Source organism: Aulonocara sp. 'chitande type north' Nkhata Bay, linkage group LG20 (assembly GCF_057382095.1).
Source record: "Aulonocara sp. 'chitande type north' Nkhata Bay isolate Kocher_YH1m ecotype deep benthic linkage group LG20, A_spYH_male_GT1.1, whole genome shotgun sequence".
Classification (NCBI taxonomy): domain Eukaryota; kingdom Metazoa; phylum Chordata; class Actinopteri; order Cichliformes; family Cichlidae; genus Aulonocara; species Aulonocara sp. 'chitande type north' Nkhata Bay.
The window spans coordinates 4,588,041-4,600,163 of record NC_141363.1 but is presented as its reverse complement, the minus strand read 5'-3'; the positions used below and the strand labels follow the sequence as shown (position 1 = coordinate 4,600,163).

The 12,123-nt window shown below is 45.4% G+C and overlaps 1 protein-coding gene across 6 annotated transcripts in view; it reads right to left on the bottom strand.

The window, feature by feature from the left end:
• Window positions 1-12,123, bottom strand: part of rerea (arginine-glutamic acid dipeptide (RE) repeats a) — a 133,653-nt gene that overhangs the window by 70,351 nt on the left and 51,179 nt on the right. For all 6 annotated transcript variants that reach the window (XM_086278326.1, XM_086278324.1, XM_086278321.1 and 3 more), the window contains one exon: window positions 3,653-4,163. In XM_086278326.1, the coding sequence (XP_086134452.1) occupies window positions 3,653-4,019 (367 nt within the window). In that variant the 5' untranslated portion in view covers window positions 4,020-4,163. The remainder of the gene's footprint in view (window positions 1-3,652; window positions 4,164-12,123) is intronic.

The window sequence follows — 12,123 nt, the reverse complement described above, 5'->3', positions numbered from 1 at the left end:
AGGGCTTGTCCCCTATGTTAGCTTGAATGGAAACTGCAAACTGATCGACAGCTAGCTGTGGTAGCGGATGGGTTGTGCTGCCTTTTCTGTACTACACTGGCTGTCTTGGCTCTAAAAAACTAGTCCAACATTCACAGATTCACAACTTCCTGGTTTCCCAATAAGATTCATACTGACAACAATTTAGACATGTAATGATCAGTGTGGGTAGTTCTATTTTGGATAGTAACTTTGCACAATCAAAGCTAAAACAGGTTGATGGTAATGAGTGTATATTTGAAAAGGATAGCTGAAGCCCTTATAAACATAAAGAACATGGCAAGTTTGTGGGACAACCAACAGTTGTTCTAAAGTTTGAACAACTGTTGGTTGTAGTTGGTTGAATTTGTGCATTACAGAGATACAGCAAGACTCACAAACACACATGTAAGCATACGACCCCAGGGTTCTGTGGTGACTGCAGCAAGGAGTGCCAGTTGCCCACATCAACAAATCCTTCAACACACACAGTGTGTTTCTCAGTCTAGCCTCAATCTTTCTGCATATATGATTCACCTTCTACACAAATCTACACTTGCCAAGAAAAAAAAATGACTAAAATGAATCAAGTGTTTCTGCTGCAGTAGCCATGTTGTGTGACATACAGTGAGGGAGAAGGAGGAGGGGGGATGGTTTCCATTAGCTCCACTGTATGGTGTGTGTCTGCCAGAGATAGGAACCATGTTTCCAACTGTTAAAAGTATGCCTTTTTATGTGACAGGGTGTGTATGTATGTTTTTCAGTACACAAATGCTGGTTATCAGCATTCTATGTATGTGTGCGCACTGTTTCTATGCTTCTAGGGTGTCTTCTATTGATCCACCACAGCAGTGTGTATAATCTCTAGAGAGAGGATCTATAATCTAGGGTGGGGATGTGGATGAATGTAGAGAACAGGCTTTGGAGGTGTCTGGCTGGGCCCGGGGAAGTGGTGCGAGCTCAGCCACAGGGTACAGATCGATTTGGCATGTCTGCTCGAGCTAGCTGTTCACCCCAGCAGCCGATCATACAAATGGCCCGGGACACAGTCCCCTGGACACCACCAGGCAAACTCCTCCATTCCTTTTACAACAGCAGCAAAGCTAGAGTTAGCTGCAGGCCCACCTACTGGCCGATTGCACTTCCCCATCCAATCGATGTGCGCTAAGCTGCCTGAACCCATCTTCAAGGGATAGAAAGGCTAAGCAGAGAGATTGGAGGGTGGCTGAGGACCAGGAGTAGGGAGATGGTTTCAATACTAGCTTAACTGTTCTTTTTTATGTGATAACACAGGCCTGTATGTTTCTAAATCTCCCCTGTGACAAAAGCAATCAAAACGGCATTTTGGTTCACGATTTCTTTCGCTTTCTGCGCTGTTCTCCATCACATTCTTCCCCTCCCCACATCTGGGGTGGCGTAAATCCCTCTTGGAGGGTGGTCAGTTTTACATATTGTGTGTCACTAGCCGGCTATAAAGGGATTTAACATTTAGTAAAGCATAATCCATTGCAGGCTTTGTGCCTGCCTAAGCTGCACACATCAAATCTGATTGCAAGAAGGCTGCTACCAATGACCAAGCTGTAGGAAACAAGCACTCTCACACACACACGCACAAGCGAGCACACACGCGCGTGCACAAACACGACTTGTCACTTGAACAATAAGCAGAGGAGACAGCAGGAAGTCGGCTGCTGAGGTGGAGGATCTTCCATGTTGACAACAGGAGGTAAATTACAAACGAGTGTACCGACGCTGGGGCCGTCACTACCCTATCGTGGCTCATTCCTAATCTAAACCAATCTTAACAGCTTCAGTCTACATGACGCGAGGAGGCTGTGACATTCAGGCCACTCCACAAATGTCAAACTAATAGAAGGAGAGGACAGGAAACGTAAATATTCCACATCAACCAGACCCTGTCCGTGCTGTTCGCTCGGTTGTGGAAATATAAATATTCGGAGGAGCTAATCCACTGAGACGGTCGACTCTGTTTATATGCCTTTTGAATGTTTCATTGATATAACTGACTGCTTCTGTTTTTGTTTTCTCACCCCTTTCCCCCAGCCCGCCCCCTACCTCGCATGGTCGACTATGAGACCCAGCGTCGGTGCTCTCTCTATTAAACATGAAATGCCAAGTAAAAAAGGCTTCAGTGGAGACCTCCGCAGAGTGATAGAGACAGAAATAGTGTGAGCAACAACAAGGCTTGATTCAGTGTGACTGCTTGCTTGAGGACTTCCACTGATACCAGCGCAGAGATAATTTAGCTGACCGGATTACGCAGCTAGGCTGAAAGCGCAGGTCTGGCTGTTTCACTGCACCTACTGGAATTCATCTGTTTAGTAGATGAAATAGAATAAAAGGAGGCCTGAGGATGATTCTGGACGTGTGGTTTGGGTAGACTGTTGAAGAAGACAGCCTAACACAGTCGCTGTAACTTCTTACATCTTCCCATTAAATACCCGAGCAGAGTGGGCCACTCCCCTCCCTCAGTACTTGACCTTTTGCAAGCTCCCAGAGAAATATAAAAGCATGAAGGCAATGATTTAGGTGCAAGGCAAGATAACAGTGAGCGGTGTAAAAGACACAGCTAGTTAGCCTGGCTTCTTTCCGTCACTCAGTGCTGACATTTCCGCCTCTAATACAACTAATTTAAACAGCAAGTAAAAGATGGGCTGTGTTTACAGCCACGAAAAAGGTCGCTTCTCTTTTTATCCTCGTTTATTCGACATATTCAAGACATACCGCCGTAGCTCGGGAAAAAAAAAATCCTCTCCCAGAAAGTAGAGTACCTTTTGGCCCCAGAGGAGATAGCATATTTTCAGTGAGTCAGACAGCGCTGGAATGAAATCATTATCATGGCTGTCTCTATCGTATCATCTATTGAAGCACCACTTTGCTTTATTGACTAAGCTCAAGACAAAGCTCAGAGTGGGTCAACTTGGAATTGATTGTATGATGCATTGGCCTCTAGCCTGAAGGAGTACTTCTGCTGCTGGAGAACTGCAACTTTGGAGAATCTGCAATTCCTCAGCAGCTTATGGCAGCAGAGGTGACAAGAATCAATCACTGATAAATCAATGTCAGTTTTTCCCCTATGCCTAAAATAAACTTAGTCTAAAGAAAGTGGCTTATGTTAAAAAGTGCAAGTGACGCTGAAGCTAAGCTATGCAAAAACATGCACAGGCTTTCCTAAAACCCGTCATGATGGGGCACTGGCTCTAACAGAGGATGCTTTTGTATTAGAGCATGATCTCCAACTGTGCATGCTCAAAGGGAACTGTAACACTGACAACGCCATGAGGTTACTGTTGTAAAATGTAAAGTGATGCTGCATAACGAATATTAAACTGAATTGTTCAGGACATTTATGGGCATCACAGAGGGGTCCTTTTGTTCATTCACACTTGAGCTTGCTTAACCACCACTGCTTTCTCGCTTTTCTCACTTCTTGATTCAGGGAAGAAGAGCCAAATTTTAATGGTGTGTTTGCAAACAGCATCTGACAAATCCAGTGAAGTATGCTTTCGAAAATGTGGGCTTATGACCTGGGAAAGTTTAATCATTTAGTAGCCAAGCTGATGAATGCAGCCCACCGGCTCACACAACTAGATTAAGGGTTCCTGGGACTTACCTCCGGGTCTGTAAACAACATCATCTTCTGTAATGAAGGATGTGATTTCGCCGTTCTCTGTGCGCTCGTAGCGTGATTTCTTCTTAGGCATCTTCTTTTTGCCCTTCTTGCCAGCCTCCTCGGCCGTGCCGCTGCCTCCGCCGGTGCTCCCGTTGTCGTTGTCCTCGTCATCGCTGTGCTCGCTCTCTGCATAGTTCTTGGCCCCGCCCTCCAGCGTACAGCTGCGTCGGGGCCGAGAGCTTTCGCTTTCACGGTCGCCCCGGTCCCCATCCTGCCGGCGGGACTTGCCGGCCTCTCTTTTGTCCCGGTCCCTGTCTCTGTCCCTGTCCCGCTCTTTCTCCCGTTCCTTTTCTTTATCGGCCGTCATGATCCGCCACGTGCCTTCCTCAGTCCTCTCACGGCTGGGCCTCCGTGAAAGGTAGACTGTGAGCCTGGGCTTCAGTCTTCTGAATTTACCAGTCAAATCCAGGGAAAATTTGGCCACTCCAACAACCCCAGTGTTTCAGAAAAGCTGTGGAGAAAAGAAGAAGCGCAATTAACTCGGATCAATAACCACCATTTTTACAAAATACAAACAACATTAAAAGTGTTGTTCAATACTGGATGACACCTTTTTTGGGGGTAAGAAACGCAACATTAGTTCTTGGAGATTAGGCTGCTCTGCCGACTCTTCTCAGCATCACAGTAATTGCTGGCATTCTCCTCCACAGCCAAGTATGCTCCGGAGAGCACAGAGCAGCTTTATGAAAGAACAAAACCTTCGAGCTTCCTGCTCTAACATATTTCCACGCTTTCAGAAAGGTGCTAAAACAGATTTATTAAAGGGTAAAAGAGAACAACAGGAAGACAAGCGCCGCGGCTAGAGTATTTGTAACACAATGAGCTAAAGGGAAGTCATAACTGAATAAGGTAGTAAAGAAGCTGCTGCCAGCCAACAGAATTCCTCTGAGATAATATGCTATGAGGGTTCTTTTTTTTTTCTTTTGGCAGAAGTTGCTGTTTGTAGTTTATAAGGCCACGGGAAAGCTGCAGCATAAAGCTCAATGACAGAGTTAACAGGCTGGCTTCTCTGCAGACCGTTTCTGTTGACACCAGGCTCAATTCTGCTGGCTTACTGGACTCCTCCCTCACCCCAGCCCTCTGCCCTGGCTGACAGTCACCGCTGCGTTAATGTGAAGCGACAGCTCTGGAGGGAAGGATACAGCAATCCACTGGGTAAGGAAAGGCAGAGGATCGAGGCAGAGTCACTCATTCGCCATGCCTGGTCCTCAGCCACTTGCAGCTATCTTTGTCCAGCCACCACTTTCCCCACGTCATAATAAAAAAATCCTCCATAAACAGCAAAGTGTGCAAAGCTGAAGCAGCACGCTGTCTGCACCACACAGCCTCTGCACACAGCGCCTACAAAGGAAGGAGGCTACTCATTTAAAGCCAGTGTTTGCCCCCCCTCTACTACCCCCCACCGCAACAAATTAACTAGAAATAGTTATTACAGCCCCCAGAGGGATCAGACCAGGCAATCAGCACTCGCTATACCATGGTCATGATGACCGGATGGAAGCCGAACAGTGAAAAATGAGGGAGGGATACAGATTCAGGCAGGTGAAGCAACGAAGGCTTTGAGTTAGAATTTATAAAGCATATCTGGAAGTGGACGAGTGCTTATTGACAGAGCCAGAAAGAACGTGAGGTGAAGAATAGAAGCAAAGCAAAAGGTGAAAGAAAGGCTTTTGGCGCACGCACACACACACACACACACACACACACACACACACACACACACACACACACACACACACACACACACACACACACACTTACAACAATGAAGAACATTTGACAACGGCAGTCCTCAGCAGCGGGTGCTGTCATCTCGCGAGCAGACACCAACTGACAGGGCAGCTGCTCTTGTCGTCGGCTTCAACACAAACACCGGGCCTGATTAAACTGCAGCCTCGTCACAGCCCCATTAATCACCTAATGATGAGTTACCACAGCGACCACTGGGCTGCTGGCGCACACATTAGCAGACGCAGAAGACACGAGGGCTCTGAAGAGTTCCAACGGGCATGTGCATGCAAGGACACACAGCCAATGTAACATACCCGAGATGGTGTGTCAAAATACAGATCACACACACACACACACACCTTTTCTCCTGTGTCTATATCCGGCAGCGTGTTTTGGAGGTGTGAGGTACACGAAAACATTAATGAAGGTAGTATTTGATAGCACAGCTCTAATCCTGAGGGCTGCCAGAATTGGCGTATGAGCTAAGAACCTCGTCTCTCCTCTAATCAGTAACATAAGCCTCTTCCACTGAAACCAGCAAGGAGACTAAACTGTTGCAAATGGAGGACTGACCCGTTCTCCTTTGAAGTCGGAGGCAGTTCTAAGCCTAGTTAGTACCTTTAACATCTAGGTGCTATTAGTTTACATCTGGATACACTCCACAGAACTGCCTCAAATTCTTTATCTCCAATTACCTTGCTTATGTTAACATAATTATACTAATTAACTCTTAAAGGGGAAAAAAACTCCCATATACACACACACACATATATATATATGTATATATATATGTGTGTGTGTGTCTGTGTGTGTGCACATGTGTACTTTTGTCTTCACACAGACTCACTATGACATGTTTAAATGTGTTGAAACGCACCGATTAACAACATATTCAATTCTCTGTGGTCATTTTGTAGCTCACCGATTGCTTAGTTTGATGCAGATAATTGAAGTTGAGTAAATTGAGTGAGTAAAAAGCAGTTAGTCAGCTTAAAGCAGTAATGCTGTGACAATGAGAAGTCATAATGTATTGATGGCTGAGAGGGAAAAGAATGAGAAAGTGAGGAGCGAGCTGGCTCTACACCCGCTAGCAGAGAAACAGACTGCTTAGCAGAAAGCAGTGCTGACTGCCTGGCCGATGAATAAGGCTGTGAGGGGGCAGGTGAGGTTTGGAGCTATTACACATCAATCACTGGGCCAGGACCCTTTGAAAGATACCAGCTGTCTTAATGGAAAAGAGAAGGAGGGGGGGCAGTGGTAGAGTTTGGGAGGGGCGGGTGGGGGGTCCCAGCTAACGGCACCTAATCCACCATTTACATTACTGCAATGGAGTCAAGGGCTAGGAGCCAGAGGCGCCCCGCTCAAATACATTACTCTTTTCCGTGCCTGTTTAAATGAGACCTCTGGCCTGAAAAACCACACAGTTTGTGGCTCGATTAACACATCATCCCCACAATGGCCACACAGCAGGTTTCTGTTACTAAACATAGCTTTCCCCCCCAGTTCTTGGTCTCCTTGAACAGCCTTTTTTTTTTGTTAAAAAGCCATGTTTTATTCATTCCCAACAAACCCACATTACCCAAATCCATGCTCATCACTGTAGTTTTAATCAGAACCTGTTTAAAGGGAAAAAAACCCCAACAAAACAAGTAAATTAGCATGTTCTTCTTGAGCTCCTATACGGCATATACAGCTGTAGGATTTCTTTTTTTTAAATCCTACTAAATTTAAGTAATTGATTGTCTTCCATATAAAGTAAATGGAGAAAACATGAATTTCTACATTTAAATGTAAAAAACGGAGAGAGAAAAAGAATCTATGAACAATAATACCAACATAGTAATAGAGTCAGTTTTGGGAGAGGGACTGAAAAGTCATTCATGGCATATTCAATTGGAGAATTATGAAGTAGCAAAATGTGATTGGCAAGGATTAAGGGCCGGCTTTGCGAAGGGATTGAATGAAATACTCGCATGAATACAGATTAGAGGAGAACAATGTTAGCATGAATATACACAGGGTTATTAACAATGAGGGTAACTCAAATTGATCCAAATAAAGCAGCCAGATCCTGAATAGTGCAGGGATCCTAGCCATGGCGATGTTGGGCTGCAGCAGGTTTTCATCAGCTCCAATCCATTACTGAGTGCGATCTAATCTAAACTGCCATCCAAGCCCCCCTAGAAACAACATCACAATGAAAGGCTCAGCTGGAGGCGAGGGGCAGGCCGCTTCATAAGGGATTCACTGTGGACTCTGCACCCTGCCTGCTTTGTCTTACCTGGTGCAATCATGGCTTGCTGTATTCTCTGAGGCCCTCTCTGTTTTAGTTCACATTGGCAGGGCAAAGACACTTGTCTGCTCTACTTGTTTTTCAATTCACTGATGAGTAACCACATCTTTTTTTCCTCCCCCCCCCCCCCCCCCCCCCCCCCCGCTAAAGCTGTGCTCACAAAGCCTCTATTTTTAGACGGCATCCGGGGTTAGTTTAGTAGGTAAAAGCCATGCTAAAAAAATAAAACAGAGAGAGATAGACAGCTTGGGGCTTTCCAACATCAACATTTAAAACCTGCCTGGAGACACTCTTGAGAAGCAAAGCACTGCTGCACAAGAAATGATTCTCATGCACAATGACGATGTGTTCAATAAACTCGTTTAATCTTTTTAGGCATTCCAAGACAATTTTCAAGATCTCTCTGGGCTAACAATAGCTTTCAAAGGCAAAATACCAATAAAGTACATTTTCTGTCCAACAACTCAAAGGCACTTTCAACCACAGACATAAGAATCGTACTGTGTGCTCCACAGGGTCTAAGCCTCTACTCCATCTCTAAAAGAAGGCTAAATCCCCCTCTAGTCCCTGTTTGTGAGCTCTCCGTGAGGGCTCCAAATAGCTCAGAGGGGGCCGCTCCACAATCCGAGATGTCCATTATCTGCAGGGTCTGTGAGCGGGGGCTTCATTTTGCAGCCTTATACCGGCTACTTGAAGACATAGTACCTCTCAGTCAGACACGTTTGTCTGGCTGGAGCTGACTGCTTCATGAAGCATCATGCTCTGACACGGCTCCTGAGGGAAATGCCAAGGTTGTCCGGTGTAACCCTTCCAATTTCTTTTAAATGAAGCGCTCTTGAGAAATGTAATCGTGAGCGGGACTGTAAAAGACTCTCCCAATGTGTCAGTGATAACACGAGGAGGGGAATGTGAGGTATGTGGCAGCAGAAAGCGCTCGGGTGAACGTGGCTCCTAATTGAGTTTCTCTACTGTCGTGCGAGCAGCTTTCTTACTGTGAATAAAAATGCCACATTCAAAAACATTTCTACTGCCTCTTACCTCAGGTGAAGGACCCACAAATTTGGGGGGGGGGGGGGGGGGGGGGGGGGGGGGGTGTGCCCTAATAGAAATTATGCCCAAAGGTAAAGATGGGGTCAGCAAGGTATAAATACACACTAGGGACACATTTCAGAATGTTTGTAGTGGAAAATGTGTGTTTCTTCAAACATTTATCTCTGTAAAACAGAACAGAGCTCTAGCAGAGGGGAAAATGAGTTACATGAGTTTATCAAACAGATGTATACAGTAAAAAGAATTACTGGGAAAGCAAAAAACGAAATAAATAAATAAACAGAGATTCTGTGAACTGCTGAAAGGACTCTCAAAATTTTAATATTTGTGCACTCAATCATGTAGCACTTCCTCTGATATTCAGGAATCAAATATCCCCACTCTTCCTCCCGAAATCTGCCCATCAGCTTAACGATCCTATCCATCAGTTCAACTCCAACTGGTAGTCTAAATGAGCGTGAGAGGGGAGGAAATGTATTCATACGGCTGCCCTACATCCTCCAGCTACTCTAATCATTATGCCACACAGAGTGACGTGCCAACACTGAGGAAAAACTAACATAAATAGATAAGAGTGACAGATAAGACAGCTCTGAGGTTTCAAACTGACAGCACAGGCCAAAGGGGGGGCACTGAAGGATGTCTTAAAGAATAGCTCCCCAAAACAAAGCCATTAGGTCAGTACACAAAACCATTTTTCCGCCTAAATTATTTAGCTGTGTGGTGGCAAACTGCTCCATCCTGGAGCAGATGGCTGAGGATGGGGGGTGGGGTAGTGGAGGACAATCCTTCCTTTCAGTGTCTTATAATGATCGGAGCCAAAAAAACACCTCCACCTCGAGATACCACAGGATGGTATTACCTCTAATTAGGCAGGGCTATTATTTTATATGCAAACACCTCTCCTCCAACCACCAACTGCCGCCGCAACACCAACACTTGACTGATTGCCATTACAAACCAAATAAAACGCAGCATTCATCTCTTTAAAAATAGAACTCGCTTTTGTTTGCATCCTACATGCTAATTTGAGCTTCCTCGGAGCCAAAGCCATAACTCATGCAGCCAGTCGACGTATAAGCGCCGCAAATACGCACCGTCAGGAAGGCTTCCTAGGTTAGAAATGTGTTTGTTTAAGAAAAAGATTTAGAAAGCAGTCGACGGGGGGTACAATATTCAGTGTGGCATTCAACCTTGTCATCCACCATCTCAGTCATGCAAGCCAGTGATCTTAGGCGGAGGGGAAAGAACCCTCTGTACTGTGCATGAGAATAATATGAATGATGAATCTGTGAAGCCTCCACAGAGCTAACCACACTTTTTTAAACTAAACCCACAGATGGGGCAGTGTTGTTAACATTGCCTTCTTTTGGATGAGTCTCCCTCATCCAAAAAAAAAGGAGAAAAAAAAGGCATGAGTGGGGGGGAAGTGGCTAGGAGTGATGAAAACAGTGCTGGAACAAGTAGGATCTGAGCTCAGAGCTCTCATATCCTCTGAGGACAGCTCATAAAACATGCAGTGGCTGCGACTGGGCCTCTTGCAGTAGTGGCATTTTAGTGCACCCTGCCACACACAGGTAGCCTACAAATACACACAATTAATTTTAAAGAGCATGGAGGAGTCAGACCTGCATGGTTTACTACTTGGAACACAAGCAAATGCTCAGGTCTTCCCCTAAATTAAGGCATCAGCTACAGAAGGCAACTATTTTCCAAGATTATTAACAGCAGGGGCCTGGAACAATGGGCCTCTGGGAAAATTTAAGAATAGAAGCTAGGCATTAGTCGGTGTACAGTAGTGATCCAGAGATTAACTCTGCCTGTTCATGTGTGAAATGAAGACTTGATCCCCAACTGATAGTGTGCTATGCCTCCAGCCAACACAAGCTGAATATTTTTCAGCCCCACATCCCAATACATAACAATTGCAATACATTGGATTACGCATGGCATCCTCCACAGTGCAACAACGATGACGCATTAAAAATACCAGCCAACACCAGAAATCTCAGGCAGGCTATGGTCCCGCTATTTTTTTCCCCTTTCTTTCCTCTAAACCAAAGGTGAACAGAGCTGGCTGTGTGTGTGTGAGTTGATGCGAATAATCCTCAAATATTCCAGGAATGTTAATGTTAGGCTTTGACCATGGCAGCCTTGCAGACTTCTCCTCTTGTCGCCGGGCCATTGATGACATTAAAAACACTACCTGCCTGTGCCAAGAGCATAAAATTTAAGAACAGCTTGCCTTCTTAATATTCAATAAAATAATACCAGGGGAAGAAATAATAATGTGCACTGCACTAAATTACCCCAGTGCTATGAGACACAATTGTTACCTAATCCCATGCTTGCATTCTGTTTAAATACAGCATATGCTCTGTTCATGCATAGGAAAACGGTCTTAAACACGTCTGCCATTGCCGTCGCTTTGGTGAAAATCTAGGGAGGGCAGGTTTGTGCAGCTACACGCTTGTTAAAATAGCTTCCCACTGCATCTGCGAGCTTATAAAAAGCCACTGAGAGCATTTTCACTACAGTGCTGCATTCATCTGTGTGTATACACACGTGTCAATCTGAAATGTGTAGGCCATTGACACGCACCACGTAGATATATAAACAAAAAATTGCTGCTGCTGCTCCCGAGCAACTGTATTTGCAGTTCGGGTCAGACTATGTGCTCAGACAGTTTAATGGTTGGAGTGTAATGTGCCTTGACCTTCTATCTTTCTTTCAGCAGCTCCTTACATATATTGCTGTCTCTCCTCATATATCACTGGGGCAAATAGCGTCCTTCACCCTGCTCCCTGCTGTCCCCTCCTTAAAAGGCTGAGGGGACATCTTTGCCTGCTGTACTCAATTGACAGCCCTGGCAGCTTCTTCACTGAGCACGAGGGGAGGGGGGAATAAGGCTCGTCGAGGGGAAATGCTGCAATGAATAATTATGTTTCATAACGTGCCCCCCTCCCTCCTTTGTTAGCATCAAACAATAATTAATGGGGAACAGGGTGGGGAGGAGGGAGGGGAGGCAAGTAAGAGTCTGCTTTTTGCTTTCCACAACAAGAGGGTCAATATGCCCTTCAACCCTTTCTCTCTGCTCACTGTCAACGCGGGAGATGCCTCATCCCTCTAAAAACATGCTCTTAGCTTATTTATGATCCCAGTTGCTCTGTTGGAGAAAAGGCAGTATTCCTGCTACACTCAGCGAAAACCGGCCGGATCGCTTTACACAGCAGTTCACTGCTTCCATCTCTACACCTCTCTCTCAGCAAGCCAACCCAACAATTCAATAATGAATATGAAACGCCTCCTGATTGATGTCTACGGGAGTTGGAGGAGC